At 43.3% G+C, this 27,377-nt stretch overlaps 1 protein-coding gene and 1 long non-coding RNA gene across 2 annotated transcripts in view; one reads left to right on the plus strand and one right to left on the minus strand.

Moving 5' to 3' along the window:
• The window catches only part of LOC142503168 (uncharacterized), a 128,404-nt gene that overhangs the window by 25,823 nt on the left and 75,204 nt on the right, over positions 1 to 27,377 (minus strand). The window lies entirely within an intron of this gene.
• On the plus strand, positions 4,057 to 10,233 carry LOC142503166 (adenosine receptor A3-like). The gene is made up of 2 exons (XM_075615258.1): positions 4,057 to 4,855; positions 9,394 to 10,233. Exons 1-2 carry the CDS (start codon positions 4,506 to 4,508, stop codon positions 10,025 to 10,027), a joined length of 984 nt encoding a protein of 327 aa, XP_075471373.1. The 5' UTR covers positions 4,057 to 4,505; the 3' UTR covers positions 10,028 to 10,233.

Below are 27,377 nucleotides of genomic sequence, written 5' to 3' on the forward strand. Positions count from 1 at the left end.
GGAGCCAGGTTGTAGCGGTAATACAAAAATACTATATTTAACAGTAAGACATCACCAAGGAGGTGACATTAATATTTTCAATTTTGATGATGCTGAATTATTTATATAAAAGCATATTTCCATCAATGGATAGTGTTTATTATCTAAGGAGGTATTTGAATAGAAGAGGCCGATCTCTAAAAGATCTGTCTAAATTGTTTTATCTCAAATTTTAACTCTATATAATATTATGTGTATTATCTTGTTATTATATTACCCATCTAGAATATCCTAGCTCGGAGTTTCCAAGTGGGGTTAATGTGATTTTTGTTAGTTGTTTATGTTTTTGTCCTTTTGTCTCTTCTTTTAGTGTTCCACAGTATTTCTTTCCGTTTTTTCTTGTTTACATTCATGGCCATGGTGATGATACTGTGGCGTGAGCCTCATCTGCTGTGGTGTGTGCACACATTCGTTGTGCGCATGCGCATTGACGACGGAGTGATGTCACATCGCTGTTTGAGGTTCATCACACTTTTAGTCTTGTGTATTTATCCTATGATAAATGCACCATCATGACGTCACCAGATGGGGATTTGTTTCGCATGAATTTTGGATGTTCTTTGCTATTTAAAGCAGTCTGCTGTGGAAACTAATATAATCCTTGATAAAGCACTGCTGGTGCGAAACATGTAGGAGGTTTTTTCTTACACCTCCTTGGTGATGTCTTTCTGTTAAATAAAGTATGTTTTTATTACCACTACAACCTGGCTCCCTTGGCTGTGCGCTGCTGATTTTATTTCTCTTACCCGCTAAGGTAATGAAGCTGCTTTTATTTTATTTTAATTACATAGGATTGAAGCAGGTGGACTCTGGAGCTGAACCACGTTAATTTCAGCTCCGGGGGCACCCAGCTACCCGAGATACAGGCCCCGCCATGGAGTGCCGGTATCTCTGGCAAGTTTAATTCTCCCCCATCACGTAATGCGGTTCAGGTCCGGAGACCCCCTGCTTCAATCCTATGTTATTAAAATAAAAGCAGCACCATCGCCTGTTAAAGGTGCACAGAGAGAGTGACTGATTCTGTCTACTCTCACTGCGCATCTCTTCCAGACTGAGGCGGCCTGGTTGGATTAACACAGGTTGGAGTCCCATTCAGAAGCAAGGACCCCCGCTGTGTTAATCCTGATGGGAAATTAGACCCTGCTCCGCACTCGGCTGTGAACGAGCCAGGTTTGGTCCGCGGTTCACCAGCACATTTGCGGGGCCGGTTGGAGATACAACTGACTGCATCTGTATGCAACCTACTATTTCAGGTCATTACCAATGTCCCAACATTTGACTTTTCTGGATCTATATATTTCATTTTCTATTATGTAGCATGTAATATTTGTGAGTTTTGACTGTAAAACAAATATAGCCTGCATGTTCTCATACTGTAGGCTGTAACCATTTCCGGTGTATTGTTTAATAGTACATTATACAATTAAAAAAAATGTATGAATATTTTAAAGACTATATGTAACTCTCCTTGCCCGGCTCTAATAGATAGACTATTTACATGGCTGTGCTCAGTGTCTCACACCTTTTCAGGGTGCTTGATCCATGCAGGCTGGGTGTAGTTATGCAAATATTAGAATGAAGGACACCAGGAATTTTTATAAAGAGCTTTGTTCACATCCGTTGGTAATGCTCCACATGCATAGGACATACTGCTCATAGACATTAACTGATGTCAAGCAATATGGTTACTCTGTGCTTCTTCCCTTGGTAGCTCTCACTCATACATTATGGAGGTACTTATCCTTGTGTCCTTCAGTAATGTTAGAGTGGCAATCTCTTGTATAGTTTCCTCAATGCCAATTAATCTGTGGACACTGGGAATCAGTATCCCTTTACTGTGAACGGCATTCTTCCTCTTTACATATCAGATCGGGAGGTTACTGAGGACCTGTCAATGGGAACACACTACATCATCAGGGATCTGTGTCCCATCATTCTGTATACTCTCCACCTCATCCATAATTATTGAATCAAGACTTCTGAAGGGACTTTCCGGTTAGCCCGGTTCAACTATGCTCTGGAGATTCTACTTTGAGAACTTCATTTTGAGCACTCGCCTGCTCCTCTTTTGGTAAGAGAACCATCTTTGATCAGTTTAGAATGTATTCTGCCTCTCACAAGCAGGGAAACCATTGGACAGGAAGAAACAATTGCAAAAAGGAAAGTATTTCTTTTATAGGGGCTCTTACTATAAAGGGCATGTCACCTAACTGAAAACAATAAAGGTGACAAGACACTCTTAGTAAAGTTACTATACACTTAGACATAACTTACAGTGATGCTCCTCCACAGTCACTCCTCCAGGAACCTGATTCTAGAATCTTCTTAGCTGAGTATATATACTCTAATGGTGATGTCACTAGCACCAGACAGAAAGTCGGTGTGGCTTAGTTTCTGCCAAGTCACCCTGTATCACATAATGTGGAATGAAGTAACTGCTTGACCTCATAAAGTTAGCTCTCTAGGGTCCTTGATCCTTTAACTACTAGTAGTCCCTAGCAGGGGGGCTACATACAGTATATCTTTTTTATATATGTTTGCTATAGAGCAGAATTGTGCATTTAGTGCTGCTTACTTTGCATTTAAATTAATAAATGGGGTTATATACAGGGTAAAAGTAAATTCTTAACGCACTCCCATAAATCTTGATATCTTTTCAAGTCATGACATGGTGGTGCTGGCTGAAGAAAATAGCTGCCATCTAACCTCCGCCATCAACAGTAATCCTCAAACACAAATTTCCTCTAGATCACTGAACTTTTTAATCAAAAATCCCTTGACTGGATCTTTAAACATTTACAGGCATACCCCGCATTAACATACGCAATGGGACCGGAGCATGTATGTAAAGCGAAAATGTACTTAAAGTGAAGCACTACCTTTTCCCACTTATCGATGCAAGTACTGTACTACAATCATTATATACGTGCATAACTGATGTAAATAACGCATTTGTAACAGGCTCTATAGTCTCCCTGCTTGCGCACAGCTTCGGTACAGGTAGGGAGCCGGTATTTCTGTTCAGGACGTGATGACAGGCGCATGCGCGAGCTGCCGTTTGCCTATTGGGCGATATGTACTTACTCGCGAGTGTACTTAAAGTGAGTGTACTTAAAGCGGGGTATGCCTGTATTTTGTAGAACTCATAGCCAAACGCACGTTTCAGGGAACCTCCTTCCTTCAGAGCTGTGAAACTGTATTTTAAAAATAAAATTCTACTGCTTTCAATTACATTTTCCTTTGATAAATCCAGTGCATTTTTTTGTAACCGTTTTGCAGCTGATTTTTATGTGCAACCTAATAAATTTAGGAATGCTGTTTTCCGGTGTTTATTTCTTTTTTTTTGTAAAAAAAAAAAGGGTTTATTTTTATTTTTCCGGTGTTTTCATTTAATTCAAAATATAATATTGTTTATAAGTGTAAACAATGACACAATGTTGGCACGCATTTGAATTTGGTGTTTAGCGGTGAACTTTCTTTGTAGTTTCCCTACACCCGGTGATGCCTTTGTCTCCTATGTGTGAATGGGCTGCCACAAGAGGTGGAATTTAATAGGTAATTATACTTCACATCCGCATTTTAAAATTGGTTTTAACCGAAAGTGCAAGAAAACCAGTCAGTGGTGTTTTTTGGTTAAAACCTAAAACACGGAATCCCTAAATATTATTTAAAATTTGACTCCTTGTTTAAAAATGTATTGTAAAGCAAGTTAAAACTTCCTCACTCAGCTTTATTTACAGCTGGTAAGCATATTAGTATCTTGCACTGTAGAAACATCCTGTAGATATAAATGCCAGATAAGGATTGTTTAACTCATTTTCCTTCCCTAGTGTAAAACCTTAAAAAATTATTTTATCTATTGCATACACCACTTAATTGGAGGTGTCTTGTGTCTGCTTCAGGCACATTTGATAAATTCCTTTACTCTATTTGTCTTCAGCACCTGCGTTTGGGGGTGCAGCTTCAAAGACTACTCAGTTTTTAGGAAGGGCTTGCACCATCTGACCAAAGGAAGCATTGGTTTTAAATGTTAGTTCTCTAAATATTGAGAGGCATTTCAATCAAATGCATAAGACTCGTGAGTTCCTACCGAACACTCAGTAATACAGAAAAAAGAGGGTAGCGTCTGATTATAGCATCCTGCAGGGTCTTTAGAACTACTATGCGCAACAGCTATTTCCTTCGACATTACAAAGGCATTTTAGTGTCAGCAGGAATCCTCCTCCAGGAGTAGTCTGTTGTAGAAGATCACTGAAGAGAAGTGTTGTCATCACAACAGCAGATTGTCTCCACTTCAAAAACAGAAACATCTTGCAAGCAGAACTTGTTTGCAGCCAGTCTGTGCCATGGATGATTGAGCGCTGCACAGATACTATGTGACAATCCATTTCATATTTATTGCCATCCTCCCTCTCGCTCTCCTGTGGGTTGAAGTCCATCCAGGCGCTGTCCTCCCAGCTTTAGCCATGGCTAATGAAACAGCAGGCAGAGATATTTATTCAAACGTTTACATTGCACTGGAGTCTGTGATTGGAATATCAGCTGTTTTGGGCAATACCCTGGTGATTTGGGCTGTGAGCTTAAACCCAAGTCTTCAGAACGCAACTTTTTACTTCATTGTGTCCCTGGCACTGGCGGATCTAGCTGTGGGAGTCCTGGTCATGCCGCTGGCCATTGTATTGAGCCTGGGGATACAAGTCCAGTTCCATGCCTGTTTATTCATGTGCTGCCTAATCATCATATTAACCAACGCATCCATCCTATCCCTTCTCGCCATAGCCATTGACAGGTATTTGAGAATTAAGATACCAACCAGGTAAGTTACACTGTATCAAAACGTTTGCAGGTAATGTTCATGAGTAATTCAGTATTAGGTAATACCTTTTATATTTGGACTAAGAATATTGTAAAGCAAGTTTTCAAAATTTGTACTCTCTTCCTCTAGTCATGCAATGCTCAGTTACAGTTAGTGTGCAGTATTGAGTGCAATGTCTTTATTTACATTGAGAAGACGTACATCCTTGAGAAATCCCTAAGGGGGAAATGTGTTGAGCAGCTTTTTTTCTCCTACTTCTTTGTAATCTCCCAGCATATATTTTGTAATTGTTTTATTTTATTTTTACTTGACCTTCTCTAATATGAGAATATGTAGCACACCAAACTCAGGGAGGGCATCTGTCCCTCTGGGTCACGGAATGTAAAGTTTAGGAGAAAAAAACACGCAGTGATCTAAAAAAAAATGGCACTACTGTATGTAAAAATATATTTAAGTATGATACAAAAATCTGGCAAGGGGCTGCTCAGCTAAAAGGATGTCAAATAAATACATTGTACTGTGTCCTAATGTCTGAATTCATTGTACTAATAAAAATAGATAGTGGTTTGCAGAAAGAGGCCAGACATGGCATCATATGTGCAGATAATGCAATGGATGTGTCTATTTTTGACATAAAACTCCACTAACTTGCTCAAGAACAAATGACAATGGATGTCTAAACTTGTCCGTCTGTGTTTCAGCAGCTAATAATGTTTCCCATGGAGAGAGGTTTTGTGCGACGGTTTTGAGAGAGAAATATGGATTGATGCTAATAAACTCATGGAATCATAAACGAAGGATTACATTTTTTTTAGTTCTTAAAAGGGATTGTTCCTAAAAACCATGCAGTTTGTATTGTATGTCTTTATTTATATAGCGCCATTAATGTACATAGCTCTTCACAGTAGTAATACATGTGGTAATCAAATAAATAGCAGATAATATAAATAACAGATCATGGGAATAAGTGCTTTAGACATAAAATTAACATTAAGGAAGAGGAGTCCCTGCCCTGAGGAGCTTACAGTCTAATTGGTAGGAAGGGAGAACGTACAGAGACAGTAGGAGGGAGTTCTGGTAAGTGCGTCTGCAGGGGGCCAAGCTTTATGTATCATGTGTTCAGAATATCCACAGTGCTATTCATATGCTTCTTTAAGCAAGTGTGTCTTAAGGTGGGTCTTAAATGTGGATAGAGAGGGTGCTAGTCGGGTACTGAGGGGAAGGGCATTCCAGAGGTGTGGGGCAGTCAGTGAAAAAGGTTTAAGGCGGGAGAGGGCTTTAGATACAAAGGGGGTAGAAAGAAGACATCCTTGAGAAGAACGCAAGAGTCTGGATGGTGCATAACGAGAAATTAGGGCTGAGATGTAAGGAGGGGCAGAAGAGTGTAAAGCTTTAAAAGTGAGGAGAAGAATGGAGTGTGAGATGCAGGATTTGACCGGAAGCCAGGAGAGGGATTTCAGGAGGGGAGATGCTGAGACAGATCTAGGAAAGAGTAGAGTGATTCTGGCAGCAGCATTTAGGATAGATTGTAGGGGAGACAGGTGAGAAGCAGGAAGGCCGGACAGCAGGAGGTTACAGTAATCAAGACGGGAGAGAAAGAGGGCCTGAGTCAGAGTTTTAGCACTCGAGCAACAGAGGGAAGGGCGTATCTTTGTTATATTGCGGAGGAAAAAGCGACAAGTTTTAGAAATGTTTTGAATGTGAGGGGCAAATGTGAGAGAGGAGTCGTGTGTGACCCCCTAGGCAGCGTGCTTGGGCTACTGGGTGAATGATCGTAGTTCAAACAGTAATGTGGAAGGAGGTAGTAGGGCCAGGTTTGGGAGGAAGTATGAGGAGCTCTGTTTTAGCCATGTTGAGTTTAAGGCGGCGGAGGGCCATCCAGGATGATATAGCAGAGAGACATTCAGAAACTTTGGTTTGTACAGCAGGTGTAAGGTCGGTTGTTGAAAAGTATATTTGTGTGTCGTCAGCATAGAGGTGATAATTAAACCCAAAAGATGTTATTAGGTCACCTAGAGAGAGTGTGTACAGAGAAAAGAGAAGAGACCCATGACAGATCCCTGGGGTATCCCCACAGAGAGATCAATAGAGGAGGTGTAAGCAGAAGAGACACTGAAAGTACGATGGGAGAGGTTGGATGAGATCCAGGATAGAGCTTTGTTCCGAATACCAAGAGTATGGAGAATGTGAATGTGAAGGAGAAGAGGGTGGTCCACGGTGTCAAATGCTGCAGAGAGGTTGAGTAGTATGAGCAGAGTGTAATGACCTCTCTCTTTGGCAGCATGGAGGTCGTCAGTTATTTTAGTGAGGGCTGTTTCCGTGGAGTGAGCAGTGTGGAAGCCAGATTGTAGAGGGTCTAGGAGAGAATAGGTGTTGAGAAAATGGAGCAAGCGAGAGAATACAAGACGTTCAAGGAGTTTAGAGGCAAAAGGCAGGAGGGAGACAGGTTGATAGTTAGAAAGACAGGTAGGGTCAAGCTTGCTGTTTTTGAGTAATGGTATAACTGTTGCATGTTTGAAAGAGGATGGAAAGGTTCCAGAGCAGAGGGAGGAGTTAAAAATGTGTGTGAGTGTAGGGATTATAGTAGGAGCAAGAGGTTTTAGGAGATGGGAGGGAATGGGGTCAAGAGGGCAAGTGGTAGAGGGAGAAGAGGCAATCAACAGCGACACATCCTCCTCTGAGACAGTGGAAAAAGAGTCAAGGAAGGCAGGAGGAGAGTTAGGAAGAGGTGTAGGATGGGAGGAAAAAACAGGTGGGATGTTCTGACGTATGGATTCCACCTTTTCCTTAAAATAGTCAGCAAAGTCCTGAGCGGAGATGGAGGAAGGAGAGGCAGCTGAGGGTGGTTTGAGTAGAGTATCAAAGACAGAGAACAGTCGGCGTGGGTTAGACTTGTGCATAGTGAAGAAAAGTAGGCTTGTTTAGCTTGCGAGAGGGCAGAGTTGAAACAGGATATCATAAATTTGTAGTGAAGGAAGTCTGCGAGAGTGTGAGACTTCCGCCAGAGGCGTTCAGAGGAACAAGTGGAGGAACGCAGCATGCGCGTGTGGGAATTTAGCCAGGGTCTAGGGTTAGAAGGGTGAGTGCGGCAGAGAGAAAGTGGGACATGTAGATCAAGAGAGGAGGACAATGCAGAGTTGTAGTTCCTGACCAGGTTGTCAGGGTCTGTAGCAGAGCTGAGAGAGGAAAGGGAGGAGCGTAAAGTGGACTCAAAGTCAGGTAAGTGAAGAGAGCGCAGGTTTCTGCAGAACCGGGGGGTAGATGGAGGTGGAGAAGGGGAGAAGCGAGATAGAGAGAATGAGATGAGATGATGGTCAGAGAGAGGAAAAGGGGAAATGGAGAAATCGGAGAGAGAGAAGTTTTTAGTGAAAACCAGGTCTAAGTAGTGGCCATCCTTGTGGGTGCTGGCTGCAGTCCACTGTTGAAGGCCAAAAGAAGAGGTTAGAGAAAGAAAGCGAGAAGCCCAAGGGAGAGAGGGGTCATTAATGTGGCAATTGAAGTCCCCAAGGAGAAGAACAGGGGAGTCTGAGGAGAGAAAGAAAGTGAGCCAGGATTTAAAGTGAGAGAGAAAGGCAGAAGGGGGATGAGTAGAGGTAGGTGGGCGATAGATGACTGCCACATGGACAGGGAGAGGAGAGAAGATCTGGACAGTGTGAGCCTCAAAAGAGGGAAAAGCAAGAGATGGAGTAATAGGAAAGGTACGGTAACGGCAGAGAGAGGAGAGCAGGAGCCCCACGCCTCCAGTTTAAATAATAAGCATCGTCCTATTATATGTATATATACATATATATATATATATATATATATATATATATATATATATATATATATATATACATACATACACACACACACAGTTAATCGAGTGTATGCACAAGATAAGTAAGAATTATCAATTGATTATATAAAAAGTTAATTTGTTATCTTCATTTCTAGCTGGCCCCATAAAATTATTCTAGGTATCAATTTAAATATCTCTCCCATTTGGTTCCAGCGATTGAAGTACTGTATGATGATATTGGGGGACAGGCAGTGGTCAAAGTGTGATGGGGTATGCCGAGTATTGTTATTGACAGACCCACAGTTTAACTTTTTATTGAAATAAAAATGGATTTATTTCAGAATGTTTCTTTCCCTTTCTGCTTTCTAAGCATAAATTCTGTGGGAATCTTTCTAAGTAAGTAAGTAAACTTTATAGAAAGGGTGGTGGACTCATGGTATAGCCTCCCAACAGAGATGGTAGAGGCTGATACAGTAATGGAATTCAAAACCGTTTGTGATAGACATTAGGCATCTAAATACGAAAGAAACCAAAGGTTAAAATAGAATTTGAGGTTTTCCAATAGATAGGAAAATGGGTGAACTGGGTGGGCCAAGTGGTTCTTATCTGCCATCAAATTCTATGTTTTGTTTTTCTTAGGAAAGGGGAGTCTAAATAGCTTTTCCTTGCCATGTTAGAAAATATAAGATTTTGAACAGTATGTGGTCAAAGTTTGGTGTTACTTAAAAATTACAGGAATCTGTCATTGCTCCTGCAGGTACAGGACGGTGATCACATCAAGAAGAATTTGTTTATCCATCGGAATTACATGGATTGTGTCTTTTTTAGTGGGCTTAGTGCCAATGTTTGGTTGGAACAACAGATCCAGCCTTGACAAAGAAGACCGGAACTACCTGAGCTGTAAATTTCTCAGTGTCATGAGGATGGACTATATGGTCTACTTTAACATCTTCGGATGGGTTCTTCTCCCACTGGTGATCATGCTGGCTTTGTACACTGAGATTTTCTACCTTATAAGAAAACAGTTGAAGCAGAATAGCTCCAACTCCACAGGCAGAGGGTTATTCTACGGCAAGGAGTACAAAACTGCTAAGTCACTATCCTTGGTCCTGCTTCTGTTTGCCCTGAGCTGGCTGCCCCTGTCCACTTTAAACTGCATACTCTATTTCGTCCCAGATGCTGAAAAACTCAAAGCATTACGACCCACATTTTTTTTTGCTATATTACTGTCCCATGCCAACTCTGCCATGAACCCAATCATCTACGCATTCAAAATAAAGAAGTTTAAAGACACGTACATCCAAATTTTAAAGACATACATCCTACGCAGGGCTGCGCTGACTAAAAGTGGTAATGATGAGCACACGTTGGATGAAATATCCCAAGACTAAGATTTGTACTCACGTCATGAAATGCCGGAAAAGATGACAGCTACAGCATTCTACAATGTATGGACATATTTGCCAATGACATGAAAAAACAGAAATATCTATTTCCAGTCATTTGCTTCTCATTCCATTCATGAAGAAATAAACATATATATTCATTCTGGAGTGGTACAAAGAGACCCTAATTAGCAGGACTTTAAATATTTAGCAATGGGATCCAATTTAGTTCATGCAGTCAATAAGTCATTGTACTAATTGTGATTACCAAAAACATACACAATATAAAAAGAGAAAGATTCACTTTATATATATATATATATATATATATATATATATATATATATATATAATCAAAAAATAAATAGATGATACCGTTCTGTGGCTAACGAAATGCTTTTATTTGTGCGAGCTTTCGAGATACACTGATCTCTTCTTCCGGCGATGTTACAATGAATGAAGCAAGGATAACTTAAAAACAGTGTCTCTTGGAATGTTATCTGTGCTGTTCCTTCCCCCGTGTGGATGTGTTTTATGGCTAGAGGTGTCAAAGGGTAACTGAAAGCAAGTGAAGAAAGAGTGTGTATGTGTATCAGTGTGAATACTGATACACATACACATACACACTCTTTCTTCACTTGCTTTCAGTTACCCTTTGACACCTCTAGCCATAAAACACATCCACACGGGGGAAGGAACAGCACAGATAACATTCCAAGAGACACTGTTTTTAAGTTATCCTTGCTTCATTCATTGTAACATCGCCGGAAGAAGAGATCAGTGTATCTCGAAAGCTCGCACAAATAAAAGCATTTCGTTAGCCACAGAACGGTATCATCTATTTATTTTTTGATTATTGAAGCTCGGCTAACACGGTACTGATACCTCTACATGTATATATATATATATATATATATATATATATATATATATATATATATATATATATATGAACAACAAGAAAAGAAAGCGCCCGATCCTAGTGCAGCATGAAAAAAAATAAAATTTAATAAAAATAAATGAACCAACAAATGCGAACTCACAAACAAAGGATAAATAAAAGCATATATTGAGTATACTCAATCGCCAACCGCCCACGATGTGCCTGTGTTGCGTGCCTTCTCTCAGTCTATGTAGTATCAGCTCCTCCGAACCGACATCCAGCAGGGGATACAGGAAAGGTCTCCACGTGGTGACCCGGAAGTCCTCCTCACTGTGAGTGCAATCCGGATGTGAGGATTGTGGTCCGTGACCCCGCAATGCAGGGGCTGATCGGAGAAGTCTCTAAGCAATACCAGAGGCAGTCCGTGGTACAGTGGGCAGTGGGATAGAATGATATATATATATATATAATGGATACTTTACCCAAACAAGAGTCTGATTATTAAGACACAGCACTGCAGAGCAAATGCTCTAAAGTGTGTTATTGTAGTCAAAACAAAACAAACAATGTTTCAGTCCACTATGGGACCTTCATCAGCGTGGTATACAGTCATGGGGAATAGTGAGGACATACTGTATATACAGTGCACTAACCCACAAGTGAAGAGACAACAACAAAAAAATGAAATATGTGTGTGTGTGTGTGTGTGTGTGTGTGTGTGTGTGTGTGTGTGTATTAAAGTCTCCTGACCACAAAACTGGAGTAATGCTGGTGTAGGAAAATAGCACCAGATATATCCATGAAACATTACGCTCAATGGGATGTTTTGCTAAATCTGGTGCTGTGCTTTTAACAACTTTTGCAGCTGGTAAACTTTGAAAAACATGCCCACATGAACAATATTTGAAGTCCCTCAAATCCATGTCTAGATAAACACCAAATAATATATTTGCTTGGTTTTGTGCCAAATGCAAAAAGCTTGTTAATCTTGTGTCTTACATGAAATGCCTGTTGTTAGTTAGTGGATATCATGCCATGTCAGATCTGACAGAGGTGTTTGACACTAAGAAAACAGAAAAAGCTACTGTTCCACATGCAGAATATAATACATCCTGATATAATATATCAATTGGCTAACTCTTCTCTAACTCCTTTGAATGAAAATCCCCAAATTGGAAGTTGGAGCATGCGGGTATTACAGGAGGAAAACTGCAGTATTCATTAGAGACACAAGATGAAAATGTCACTCTATGTACATTTTATTGTAACAAGGCACTATTGTCATTTGAAACATGTACTCTCGTGTCTATCCCTTCCTAATGACACAAAGGCCTTGTGTACATGTTATTGGACTGATTAAACCCAATCAGTGCTGAAAGGGCCTGCAATGCATATATAGATGGGATGCTGGCCTCTACAGTAGCCAAAGGGTTAAACATATTGTACATAAAGGAAACCACATTGCTTGCATCAAGCGGCCAAGTGTGTGACTTGCGTTTCAAAGATTGACCCACTCCTGATCGTTTTTTATTCTGTGAGAGATACAGATCAATGTAAGGCCACTTCTGATCTTATATGCTATCTTGGGGTTTGCTGTTCAGAAAAATAAGCACATCTTGTTTAGATAACACTCAATAAAATGTCTGAGATCAAGTATCTCTGTCTCACGTTTCTTATGAGAATGAAAGGAGAGCACCTACAAACTTTCATGCAAAAGTTAGACACATGCAGAGAAAGTAGATTTAATTATAACATTTGAGTCACCTGATTTGTCCAAATAAAATATTGTGGAAGAGTATTTTCTTTAAAGTAGCACTATGAAGTTTCCTCGTAATTTACTTAAAACTGTGGTCTATTATTAAAACCGAGATCCATTCATGGAGAGGGGGTCCATTGATGGTTACTAGCAGAATGGACATATCTGTGGAAGGAAGGGAATGAGCAATGAACTCACACTGAGGCTTCCAGCACTTGCCCCAATGGAAAGCAGAATACTGGGCTTGATGGACCATTTAGTATCATCCAGTATTCTGGGGGTAAATGTAAAGTGTACAGAGCTTACTAAATCTCACAGGTTTCTTCATTTTTACACGAGGAAGAGACCTGCCAGGTTCGTAAAGTTATGTACATTACAATTTAATGTATAACTCCCTCTCATGTTGGTTTGTTAGAGGGTAACCAGCAAAATGGCTACACATCTCCAAAAACAGCACAAGGTTTGTGAAAGAATCCTTTATGAGGGTAGAAACTTGCAAGGCAGCCTTAATGCTTTCTCTCATAAACTGACCACAGCAAAAATAATATGACAGTAATGTTACTAATGTAATATAATCCTACTAATCCCAATAAATCTTTAACATGATTTATATCTCTTCTTGTCTGCAGGGTCATCCTGTTTCATAAGTATGGGTATATTTGATGCATGTAAGAGAGTGTTTTCGGCATTTAACTCCTTCAATGCACTGCAGGCTCCTCTGGTAAGAAATGTTATGAGGGTGATCACATTAAAGCCTAAAGAGGAAACTACAGTAATCAGTGTTAGGCTAAGGCCCCGCTCCCTCAGTCAGCGCGCCCGCACTGCAGACAGGCGGGGTGCTGACATACACAGACCGCGATATGCGGTCTGTAGGGAGCGGGAGCCGGAGTGGGAGGGCGTGGTTTAAGCGGAGGGACCCGCTACCCCCCCCCCCCCTCCTCGGGCTCGGGAGATGCTGCGGGCTCACACGCTGACACTCATGCACACATACACACACTCATGCACACACACACACACAGGCAGGCACTCATACACATACACACACACACACACACACACACACACAGAAACAAGCATTATTTTGTTGCTGAAGGTTCACAGATGTCATTAACAATATGAATTGTACAATCACTTTCCATTTTTTTTAAAGCAGCAGTCCACACTGGTTGACATTTTTTTTGCCATTTAATTTTTCTGCTGCTTAAATAGATCCCTTCTTGCTCTTTCAAACGTTGTTTTTGTTTTTTCAAATGTGATGCTCTATTTAGGAGATAGAAACATTTGAAATATTAAGTGTGCAGGAGGTTAAAATGGAGCCCTCCCCAGAGCCAAGTGTAGTGTAAAAGTTACCATGCTAACAAATGTATGTGTCATGCTCTGGCATTGACAAACCTTCTTCCCATGTATAGAAAACAAAAGCGATAGACAGCGCTCTCAAAAAGGTAATCAACCGACTGTATGCAGGATGCAAAAGGAACAAGGAGGATCAAAATCCAACTTAGATTTCCAAGCAGATATGCTGGAAATCTAATGAGGGACAGTGTAAGTGGGGTAGGGTTGTTGCTTTATGCATGTCAGGATCGCGCATGGTGCGTCACGCAGATCATCCAGAGGGGCGCGCCGAATCCCATCTGCGCGCATGCACGCAAAACAGACGATCCTCCAGGTGCACGCCTACGACTGCAGCAAGGAGCGTAACCTGGCGGTGGTGCGCCCACCGCGTGCTCCCCGCACACCACACGCTCCCCGCACGCTCCCTGTACGCCATGCACTCCCTGCGCATGCATGTCATTCTAGAATCAATGATGAGACCATCCTCAGCTGTGTCACACTTGGATCTAAGGTAACTGCATCTTATCAGCTCTCTATTTACTGCTAGTACACTCCCCCCTGCCTCCTCTTCATTGGTTCATCTCCCTACTTATATCCACCTAGTCCTCTGTCTTGATGCTGAGCATAGACTGTTGTTTATGCACCGTGCTCATTGCAGCCTGAGTTTGCCTATATCTGGAATCCCACTAAACCAATAACAAAACACCAGCAAGTGTTCCAGCCCTCACTGACTCTAACAAACAGGGAGTATGCCAAAAAATTGAAAATTTAATGCAAGCACAAGGTAACAATATACTTGGAGAAATGTTACACAAGCGGGTAATACAGAAATGGACCCTAATAATAGGTGGTGTGGGGAAAAGGACAAGGAAGGGAGAGATACACACAGTGGGACTAATCACACAGTCTCACCCCGCAGGGTGACACACAGCTTACAACTCCCAGTATTCAGTCAGAGCTGCACACCCACTCAAGACACTGGGGAGAACTAGACTAGACTCACTACAATTTAGATGTGCCTCTTCCTTAGAGCAGAAGGGGAGGGCACCAGGTCCGTACCCACGATTGGGCAACACACAGACCAAGTCCCAGCTCCACTCCTGCCAATCAAGGAACGGGTAAACACAAGATGAGCCTAACACTGCTTGCATCTACCAGGACTTACGTGTTAGGGAGGGCAGAGGAATAGCCAGAACCAGCCATGGCTACATACAGGCATACCCCGCATTAACGTACGCAATGGGACCGGAGCATGTATGTAAAGCGAAAATGTACCTAAAGTGAAACACTGCCTTTTTTTCACATTACAATGCATGTACTGTACAGCAATCGTCATACACGTGCATAACTAATATAAATAACCCATGTGTAACAGGTTCTATAGTCTCCCCGCTTGCGCACAGCTTCGGTACAGGTAGGGAGCCGGTATTGCTGTTCAGGACGTGCTGACAGGCGCATGCGTGAGCTGCCCTTTGCCTATTGAGCGATATGTACTTACTCGCGAGTGTACTTAAAGTGAGTGTCCTTAAACCGGGGTATGCCTGTACTGTATGGAACAAAACCAAGGATTTAATAGGGTCTGGAATAAGTGGGCTGAGTGGCTCTTATCTGCCATCAAATTCTATTGTAATATCTATGTTTCTTTCTGTGTATCATTGAGTTATGTGGTTATGTGTGTACGGTGAGTACACTGAACATCAGTGTGTATGTACTGTATATCATTCTGCTGTGATTTGTTTTTTGGACACTATCACTTTTTAAAAAATATTTATATATTTATTTTTTCTTGGCCTTTCATATATGTGGACACTTTATTGTTGTTTATGTAATTTTTGTATTAGGTCACAGTATTTGTGTTAATGTTTGCACTACTTATCTATTGCATTAAGGGGTAAAGGATTTATCACTATAAGAGCAGTCTCCATTTAAGCAAGTATATTTCACTATACCTATATTCGTTTAATCAATTAGCTTACCTTAGTACTTAAAGGATCTGCAACGCATTGTTCAGAAAGCCCTGAACCTCTAGAGGGAGCGGAGGCATGGCTTAAGACTGTAGTGCCCTTCCCCTAAGGAGCTGTGAGGTTAGGATTGATGGTGGGTGGTTAGAACGATATTTAACAATGGGGGAATGGATCTAACCTCTCTCTTTTCAACAAAGATACATCTGAAGTGAAGTTCCCTGTCTGGTGTATGCTGGATCGTGTTTCCTGAGGCCTAGGCATGGCAGCAAATCATTGGAGGAAGAAGTACGAGGTTGAATGGCCCAGAGGAGACAACTGCAGGAAGAGGCGACCTGGTACGGTCTAGAGTGGCTGGGCTGAGTGTTCGAAGGTGAGTAAGGAGTCTCGGCGGGGGGGCATTGACCGGTATATATTTATTTTTTCTTGGCCTTTCATATATGTGGACACTTTATTGTTGTTTATGTAATTTTTGTATTAGGTCACAGTATTTGTGTTAATGTTTGCACTACTTATCTATTGCATTAAGGTAAAGGATTTATCACTATAAGAGCAGTCTCCATTTAAGCAAGTACATTTCACTATACCTATATTCGTTTAATCAATTAGCTTATTCGTGGCATGGGGATTGGTGACTGGTGAATCTGAGGGTGGAGCATTGGGCGTCCAGTGGTGGGGACTGAAGAGGCCTCTGGGGGCATAATGACAGCTGCGAAGGGAAAGAAAAAGAAGGTAGAAGAAGGTTGAAGATGCTAATTTTAGGGACACTTACCTGTGTTTGACAAGCCCCTGGGCCTGCATTTAATTGAAGTGGTTAAAGAGCGGGTATAGAAGGAAATATGTGGATTTGCTGACATTATTGCCTTATAAAGAGACGGCAAAGTCAGTAAACAAGGATGCTAAGGAGGAGGAGGCATAAAAGGAGAGGATGCAGCTTCCTAAGTCATTTGGCAACTGGTTGCTGGCCTTTGCAATATTGGCTAGTATAATTGGAGAAAAGAAGCCAGAGCATTGTTCGCCTCTTTCCAAGTATTTGGGAGGCCTGTAAGTTTTATGGGGAATTGGGTTAGGATTTTAGGCAGAAAATGTCAGTTGGCAAACATTTGAGGTGGGATGTGGACATAGACCTGTGAATTTTGCAAATTATGTCACAGAAGATGGCCCTCTTTCAGACAGGGCCGGTAGTTCACAGTACTCTAGCATCGCCAGGGCCATGCAGATATGCTGGAAATCTAATGTGAGACAGTGTAAGTGGGGTAGGGTTGTTGCTTTCTGCATGTCAGGATCGCGCATGGTGCGTCACGCAGATCATCCAGAGGGGCGCGCCGAATCCCGTCTGCGCGCATGCACGCAAACCAGATGATCCTGCAGGTGCACGCCTGCGACTGCAGCAGGGAGCGTAACCTGGCGGTGGTGCACCCACCGCGTGCTCCCCGCACACCACACGCTCCCCGCACGCTCCCTGTACGCCACGCACTCCCTGCGCATGCATGTCATTCTAGACTCAATGATGAGACCATCCTCAGCTGTGTCACACTTAGATCTAAGGTAACTGCATCTTATCAGCTCTCTATTTACTGCTAGTACACTACCCCCTGCCTCCTCTTCATTGGTTCATCTCCCTACTTATATCCACCCAGTCCTCTGTCTTGATGCTGAGCATAGACTGTTGTTTATGCACCGTGCTCATTGCAGCCTGAGTTTGCCTATATCTGGAACCTGTCTTGATCTCTGTTGTGACCTCTGTGTTTACCTGACCCATCTCTTCTGTATCCCTGGACTTCAGCTTGTAATTGAATTCCTACTCTCTCCACTCCACGACCACTGCTTACGGACTCAACTATTCTACTCTCTCCAACCCCCAGACCACAAGCAAGTACCACAATCTACCTACACTCTCCTACCCTGACTCGGCTACACATCCCTGACTCTGCTATCCAGACCTGGCCCCGTGGTTGTAGGGCAGCGGTTACATACATCCCCACCTTGGCCCCGTGGTCTAGTCCAGGTTATAGTGAGCATCCGTGACAATGCATGAGTGCAGCAGCTGCAGGGATAGCCACCAAGCGTACAAATGCATTAAGAAGGAAGCAAGGGAGATGCTGGGGCAAAGAGTGAGGATGCCTGTAATCTTGATGAGATGGCACTGTGGCTCAGCTTTTTATAACTGTGAAGCGCTTTGAGCCCAATTGGGAGAAAAGCACTTCATAAATGTATTTATAATTATTATTCATCACCTGTTATACGCGGATGGGTTATCAGTAAACAATAGGATTAATAAATTCAGTGGTGTTCAGTATGCGTCATTTGACAGGGCCAAGGAACTGGTAAAGGAAGCAGGCCTGGGGACATTAATGGCAAAAGCCGAAATAGAGTCAGCCTACCGGTTACTGCCCGTGAATCTGGCGTGCTTTCATCTTTTAGGGGGCATTCTGGGGGGGCGGAGGGCGGGATGAGGTATTATTGTATCTCTGCCTTCCATTGGTATGTTGTAGCTCATGTTTTTATTTTCATATGTTCAGACCATTTTTGGAATGGGCATTGAGGGATGTGGCTAGCGTTGGGGTTGGGGGCGTCCTTCACTATCTGCATGATTTTTTATTTGTGGGACGAGCCCGTTCCAATGTATGCGGGAGATTAATGCTGGAGTTCCAGTTGTTCATGGGCCACTTTGCTGTGCCGTTGGCAAAAGAGGAGTTGGAAAACCCATCGGTATGCATCAGCTTCCTGGGAATTAAGATTATACAGTGAAAATGGAGTATCATCTTCCACCCAGGAAGATGGCTGAGCTGAGGCCCCTGGTGAGGTAATTTATTAGTTTAAAGAAGGCTATATTGAGGCGGTTTGATCCTTCCTATGGGTAGAGTCTTTGGGTGGTGCTTGGTATTTGCGAAGGTGGGAGTGAAATCACTGCAAATTGTAGAGTAATGCTGCACTCCCCAAATAGCAAATATAAATACCGGTGCTCCTGGTTCAGGAATCTCTGTGAGGTACTCCAATATCGAATAGAAAGGAAAAAACCTGGGCACTGCGGATTTCTGCTTAGAAAATTTATTTGTGAGCCAAAGATGTACTGTATCATACATCTTTGGCTCACAAATAAATTTTCTAAGCAGAAACCCGCAGTAACCAGGGTTTTTTCCTTTCTATTGAAATCATTTCACCAGGTTGTCAAGGAATGTGAAAGGAGACCTTAGGGTACGGAATGTCTTTTTGGGACGATACAATGTCAGGATTCTAGCATTACAGGGGGTAATGGAAAGCTGGCAGATAGAGTTTTTGATGGAAGCATCAGGAGCATTCTTTTAGGGCAGTGTGCGGAGCATTCGCTGGCAGATTGGGCACAGCAAGGTTTATGGGGAACCTGACATTCCTGCAGCAGTGCTCTCTGGTGATGGCAGTGGATCTCTTGGAGACAGAACTGGCTAACAGGGAGGTAATCTTCAGATATATGGGGGTGCTTACGGCTGTGAAAGGGATATCGGCATCTTCCCAAGTGGTCAGGTTGCTTAGGTTGTTGGTCTTGAAATTTTGGACCATAATATATGGTTCAAAGCAAACCATGTCCCGGGGTTAGAAAACAGAGAATCAGATGCTCTCTCTCATTTTCAGTTTTCCGGGAGCTCGGTTCCGCGGAGGCCATGGCAGGAGGCAGAATAGGAATAATGGAGTTGGTGCGGGCATCAGTAGCCTTGGGTACGTTATCTGCTACACTAAAGCATGGAAAGAATGGCAGAACTGGTTAGGGAATGTCAGGATCCATGTTCCGCGATGCGCCCGGCGTGTTCGCCACATACCCCAACCCACAATCAGGTGCCCCGCTACTTCCTCCGCTTGTGACGCTCCACTCACCCCTGCCAGTATCAGCAGTCATCTTAGGGGTGTGCGCGTATCCCGTGCTTCTGTAAATAGAGCACCAACTAGTCCCGCCTCCAGATTATGCTCGCGCTGTGACGTCACCAGAGCGCAGTGCGCACACGTGTTGCATCACCTTTCTTCATCTGGGTTACTCCCCACACCTGTCTCTCCTATCCGGACAGCTAACCACAGGCAGGCTTACTGAGGTATCCTCTCAGCCTGCTCCTCATTGGATCTTCCTCCCTATATATTCTCAGCCTGTCCTTGGGCAAATCGGCTGAGCATAGAAAGTTCTGTGTGCGAAGTGTTCACTGCGATTCCAGCCTCCTTGTCCTATCTTGCAATTCTGGTTCCTAGCTTTCCTCCTTGTCTGACCGTGGCTTTCATCTGGACTCCAATCTTCTGTACTCCTGACCCCGGCTTACCAACGACGATCCGCACCTCTCCAATCCCTACCATGGCAAAGTACCTACAACGATCCGCACCTCTCCAACCCCGACCTAAACAAGTACATTTGACTATTCTGACCTCTTCAACCCCGACCCGTCTACACTCCAGACGCGTCCTCATGGCTGGAGATTGGTGTATATCAATCCCCACCTCGGCCCCGCGGTCACGCCTTGTTTGTGGTGAGCACTCCGTTATAGTATGCTCGGCCCCACAAACATGGACCCCGCTGAGGTGGGGCGAGTCTTGAGCATGAATGCCAGCATGTTCTCCAAAATTGAGAAATACTTTGAAGAAAATGACCGACGCATGGACTTAGTGCAACAGAACCTCCTGTTTCTTACCGACCGGGCACAAGCCCTTCTTTCTAGACCTGTCCTTTCGGGGACTTCTGCTGCAACCCTAACTTCTATGCCCATGACCTTGACATCAGAACCCCGACTTCCTACATCCAATCATTATGGTGGCGACCCCCATGAGTGCTGGGTCTTTTTGAATCAATGTTTCATCCAGTTCGAATGAATCCCTTCTCGATTTATTTCTCAAAAATCCAAGGTGGCCTATATTATTTCGCTACTCACCGACGATGCCCTGGCCTGGGCTTCTCCCATCTGGGAACAGATATCGGACCTTACTCAGGATATCGGACAATTCACCCGGGAATTCCGCAGAGTCTTCGACATGCCTGGTCGCAAGGTAACTGCTGCATCTTCCCTTTAACACATTTCCCAGGGAAATCGATCCGTCACTAGATACGCTCTGGATTTCCGCACTATTGCCGCAGAGACCGGATGGAATAACGATGCGTTGTCAGCTGCCTTCTGGGAAGGTCTCTCTGAGATTTTAAAGGACGAGGTCGCTGCACATGAATGTCCTACCGATCTCGAAGAACTCATCCCCCTTTGTATCCGCGTTGATCAATGATTGCAGGAGAGGAGGTCCGAAAGATCCTTGTCTGACCTTGGCTTTCATCTGGACTCCGCTCTTCTGTACTCCGGACCCCGGCTTACCAACGACGATTCAAACCTCTCCAATCCCGACCACAGCAAAGTACCCACAATGATCCGCACCTTTCTAACCCTGACCTCAGCAAGTACCTTTGACTATTCTGACCTCTCCAACCCCCGACCCGGCTACCTCAACCAATCTACACTCCAGACACATCCTCATGGCTGGAGGTTGGTGTATATCAATCCCCACCTCGGCCCCGCGGTCACACCTTGTTTGTGGTGAGCACTCCGTTACAGTGGAGAAGTTTAAGGAAAGGGGAGCAGGGGCAGTGAAAGGAGAGACCATTAGGGATAGGTTTCTGAACTTGTTATTAAGAAAGCTGGAGTTGCCAGTCAGAATAAATCAAATCTACCCTCTGGCCTCCGATCTATGCTGGAGAGGCTGCGGTCAAAAGGGTGACATGGCCCATATCTGGTGGTCATGCCCGGAAATTCAGAAATATTGGGGAACCATACAAAATATAATAAAAGAGGTCACAGACCTCATAATACCCATTGACCCGCTGACCTACTTGTTGGCCAGGCCAATAGAGAAACTTGACCGACCAACAGGAAAATTAATCTCCTTCATTCTCACGGCGGCCAGATGTGCGGTGGCTGCCTCATGGAAGAAGGTGTCTTCCCCCTATAAGCAAACAGTAAAAAAAAAGGATACAAGAGGTGATGGAAATGGATAAATTATCATCATTTCTGAAAAGGACTACGGTATCCTTCTACAAGATATGGGAACCATGGTTGACCCGAACAACAGATTAAATCTTACCTACCTCTAGGGTGCAGTAGAAAAGACAAGAGAGAAACCCATCATTGGAAACTGAGGAGGATGGAATTCCCCCCCCCCCTTTCTCTTTACCCCCCTCTCTCTTTCTGTTTCCACCCTCACGCTAACCTTGTCGACCCAAGGAGCAGGGTCGGGAGAGCGTTGAGACTTTCCCTGACAACAACAACAAAAAGAAAAACCCTGTATTAGGCCAAGATATTTCTGTAACAATGTGTACTGTATCAATGCCTAATAAAAAAATTTGAAACAAAAAAAAAGAAAGCTGGAGTTGGGGGTGTTCAACTTTGGCAGTGGAGAAGTTTATGGCAGGGGTCTCATTTTCCTTAAAGTTGGAAGGAAAAAGGGATTTTGCAAAGGATTTCGTGATTTGTAAGGTGGTGACAGGTTGGAAGACAGTAGCCAGAACCAGGGATGAGCGAGCCCCGATTTTGTCATGCTGGAAAAGATAGTGTCGACAGGTAGTGTGTTTCTCCAGGTATGAGGTGAGGCTATTTAGGCTGGCCTTTTTCCTGGCCTTTTTGGGGGCCATGCACCTTAGCGATTTAGCGAGGGCATATAAGAAAGTGTTGGTCAGTTACAGAATGATGATGTGATATGGGATGTCAGGTATATGCGTTTTACAATTAGGAGATCGAAGATGGATCAGGCGGGAGTAGATAAGTGGATCTCCCTGCGAAGGTTAGAGGGCAACGTGATCTGTCCAGTATGGCAGATGAGAGAGTACTAACAGTGTAGACCAAGGCTGGTGCCCCTTCCTTTTTGCTGCATGAGGACCGTTCTCTGTTGTCCCATTTTCAATTTGTGAGGGTTGTACAGAGATATGCAGAAAAAGGAGGGGTTGGGGACTTAAGAATTCATTCCCACTCGTTTAAAATTGAGGTGGCGTCAGAAACCGCCTGGTTGAGACTACGGGAGGCATCAATTAAGGAAATCGGCAGATGGTCATCGGGCGTTTTAGAGGTTATTATTTATTTATTTATTTATAAAATATTTTATCAGGAAGTAATACATTGAGAGTTACCTCTCGTTTTCAAGTATGTCCTGGGCACAGAGTAAAACAAATAATACATGGTTACAATCAGTTACATAAATGAACAGGGTATACATTATATACATGACATTGCATGCACAGTTAAAGATAATAAATATTATGGGCGTATGAAACAGTTACAAACCAGATTAAAATGTGAGACAGCCTTATATTTTAAAGTTATGGTAGGCAGTGTGTAGATTGTGAAGAATGTTAGTGTTTGATTTATGTTATCTGTGTTTTTCCCAGTATGGTTGAGCAGTGACTCGTACGTTCATCGGGCGGGAAGTGGGCAGTACGAAGGCCAGGGGGGACTTGGTCAGGATTTTATGAGCTGGTATTAGGGGTATGAGGTGGGACCAGTTGCCACTCGAGATATTGTATAGGGGAAGGGCGAGGGCTCTTCCTGATATAAAGATGTTGCACTTGGGCAAAATGTTTCTAGTGCTGGTCCAATCAGTAGATCTGATGTGGAATTTGCAGAGGGACATTTTGCAGTTGGTTTTACACTTTAAAGTCATTGTTTGTGGTATATAAAGAGATGTCCCCTAGGCCTAGGGCAAAGTGGAGCGGGACCAGGAGTAGTGTGGCTGTGTACAGGTCACAGAGGAAAGTGAATAAGGCAATGGCAGCCTTCATGATGGAGCTAGGGGATATAGCAGTGAGGCACGTTGATTTGGAAGTTGAGCTTAAAGGTTTGCTCAGGGACGATGGGGTTAAGCTATTGGATATTGGGAATGGTATCTTGATCCTGGCATGACAGGATGCCCTAGAGAAGGTGGTGAGGCTAGTAATGGCTCGCAAGTCCAGTTTAAGGTTGTGAGATGACCTTGGTGGTAGCGGGAGTAGTGTAACATGAGGGGGTTGACTCGGTCAGTATTGGTTTCTTGTGGTAAGGTGCTGGACCTCGTAATTGGAAGTTTGACGAAGGAGAGCCATTCAAGGCTTGGGTGACCAGAATGGAAGTGTCCTTCAGTATGGTGTATTTGCCATGTGGTGATGTGGGCATGAGCTGAGGATTTTATTGAGATCTTGGTTAATGGTAACGGAGCAATCTGGCTGGATCACTTGTCTGGTTAAATGTTGTGTTTAATAATATATAATATTAATATACTGTGACTGGTTTATCCTCCCAAGAAGGTGTGTGGTGTGGTTCTTTGGTTCTCAATGGAGGGAACCAGCTCGAGGCAGGAGTAAGCCATGCATGTTATTATATTTTGCCTCATGTGATGCCCCTGACTGTAAACTCTCAATTAGTACAAGAAACTAAAGAGGAAATGTTAAAAATAGGAAGCAAGATTTTTTCTTAACTCAGAGTTCCTTATATCACTAAACCAGGAACTCAAAATTAAGTCATTACAACTGCTTCTGTTTCTTTGAACTAAAGTTCATCCCCTTTGGAGGTAAATACCTCTAGAAGCAGGGCGTCCCCAGAGCTGAAATTAATGGGGTTCAGCTCGGAGACCCCTTGCTTCAAACCTGTATTAATAAATTAAGGGGGAAAAAAGGGGTTGGATTGCTCCTTTAAGCAGCAGAATTCATTTAATGACTCCCCCTAATGCTTTTCATGAGTGTTTACCACTGACTCGTCTTTACGGAGTGGGAAATAGACCCTTAGCTGTAAATCCACAGAAATCCATTAAATCTGGGCTACTAACGTGACGTTACATAAATAGGTAACGTCCGGTAGTTTCCCTGGGTTTAAAAGGTATCCACAAAGCTAAATAAATGCAAGAACAGTCGCTAGTTATCTAATTCGCATACACTTCACGCCATGTCAGGGTAGCACTGGCTAGCGTTAGCTTCAAATAACATGTTGTTAAGGCTGTTTTACCCAAAGATGGCGTTACTTCTATCAGGTCCCTAAATAGTTGTTTAATTCATTTAAAAAAAGAGAAGACTGGAGAGGGAAAAAAATCTGGTAAATAACGAATATGATAGTTAAATAATAATACCTAACTGTGATCTTACACATATCCAGAACCTGTAATAGTCTTATGTCTGGGTCTGGATGTGAGTAACGCCACCTTTTGCTATAACGTTACGTTAAATCCCTGCGTTACCTATAACGGAGCTCCGAGGATATGAATTATTAGAAGAAACACCTCTCTTGCATATCATGAGCACGAACGTCCATTATAGTAATGCAAGGGCTCATTATGGCTGAAAATAGCACTTAACTCATCGTTAAGTAGCTTTGAATATCCCCATTAGCACTTAAAAATACTTTAACTTCAGTTAACGTATCGTTAAGTATTTAACAGACTTCTGAGGATCTACCCTCTGAATGTGCCGCTGATGTGTGAAAGATTTGCCATTAAAGGCTTGCCTCGTGTTACACCTTGTATTGGCAAATGTTGTAGATTTTTTTCCCTTATGTATTCTTATGCTAGGACCAAATTAATATATATATATATATTTATCTCTCCCAATATTTCATTCAGCTTAAGGCCACATCCATAGAAGGACAAGCAGCGCTGAGCCGTGCGGACGCTCCGTGCTGAGCCCCGGCATCCTCAATGAGGATGTCTTTAGAGGGGGCTCATGCGAGCGTCCGCAGACGTGTTGACGAATTGGATTTTTCAGCCGACAGCCAAGCTGTTTTTCAGCGCGCTGTCGGCTGAAAACATCCAATGAGCGCGAAGTAGCGTCAACGCCACGGCGCCGTGATGTCGGCGCCATGACGTTGACGTCGGTGCGTCGCAGGCGATTGGCCCAGCGACATCACTGCCCCGCCTCCCGATCGCGGACGCTGGCTCGCATGCATGGGCATGAAATCGCTCATGCCTGATCAGGTGAGCATCAGCGTCCGTGCGGCTCCACGTTCTATGGACGCAGCCTAAGGCTACGGCCACAGTGCTTGCGAAGTGCGCACGACACAGCGCTTCCCGCCGCTCCCCACCCCCAACCGTGCGATCTGATTGACTTCAGATCACTCGCGACTGGGGGGCGTGTCCATGATGTCACGCAGCTGGTTCGCCCTCATTGGCTGAACCGCTGCTGTGATGTGGCCATTGCTCGGCTGACGCGCCAAAAGACAAAATTCTTGTCTTTTGGCAAAGGCAGTCGCGCATCGCGCAGTGTGCAGGCAGCTACTGGGGCCAGCCCCATAGAGGGCCGTACATTGTGTGTGTCGCACACGCAGTCGCAGCCACCGGGGACAAAGTCTAAAACCGACCTTGACTGATGTGTCTTTTTTCAACCTGTCAGTATGTTACTATATACAGAGTGCAGCAAATAAAAATATCACTTGTGAGCACATTCACCTCAGACAGGTCTGCAAAACCTGCTTTTCACCATTATCTCTTAGCATACAATGCTTTCACTGCAGCCAGGGATTCTGGGATATGACATGCAAATGAGCACTCAGTCTGGTTATATACAGTTCAGAACTCTATGGGCCATGTTTACTAACTCTATGGGCCTCTATCCACCTCTTAGTTATTTAATGCTGGGTTTAAAAAATGTCTCCACTTTCCATTACTATTTGGACTTCTGATATGCCGGAGTTACAGGCTTTTTTTTTTTACGCCTTAATTTATTTTTAACTTAGTCTCACTTCTGCTAATAAAGCCTGGTGTTTTTATTGAAAACTGGGTTTCATATCCACAGCTCAGTAAGATGAACAAACTCCCAATAAATGTAGCACTGGAACAGATCAACCCTTTCACTGCTGGAAAAGACTAGCAACACAATTCCTAAAAACCTGGTGTGTTTGCTGTGTGTTGGGTGGGGAGTAAAGTTGCTAACTTGCATACCAAGGATACAGACACTCTTGTTAATGTTGATGTTGTTTGTGGGAGATTAACACACTTTATTTCTGCACCTACAAGTATTTATAGAGAAAACATAGAGGACAACATGTCTTTCTTTCTGTGTCGTCCTCTCACTCTCCTTGGTGCATCTCCAGTTCACACTCGCTTATTAGTGAACTCAGTCACAATGATATGAAAGGCGAGCTATCCCCAAGATCAGGATATGTTGCAGTCCCAATTAGCTGAGTTGGGACATTTCCTACAAATGTGCAACGGTTCTACTAATTTTGGGACAAGGGTGCGGGTCATTTAATACCATTACAAATTACAAGGACTACATATAATAGACTGAAAAGCCTAAATAAGCCCAAAAAACTGGCCTGGGTATATGGTTAAATGCGTGGAAAATATGAGTGCGGGGTGGGGGGGAGGGATTAGGGGTGGATTCCATTTTTTAAATGATCTCAAAATATCAGGAGACTCTGATTGGTGGATCTGAAACTGAATCTCCATTAAGTGGAACAGACATTTACAAAGATGTGA

The sequence above is a fragment of the Ascaphus truei genome, chromosome 9 (genome assembly GCF_040206685.1).
Source record: "Ascaphus truei isolate aAscTru1 chromosome 9, aAscTru1.hap1, whole genome shotgun sequence".
NCBI lineage: Eukaryota > Metazoa > Chordata > Amphibia > Anura > Ascaphidae > Ascaphus > Ascaphus truei.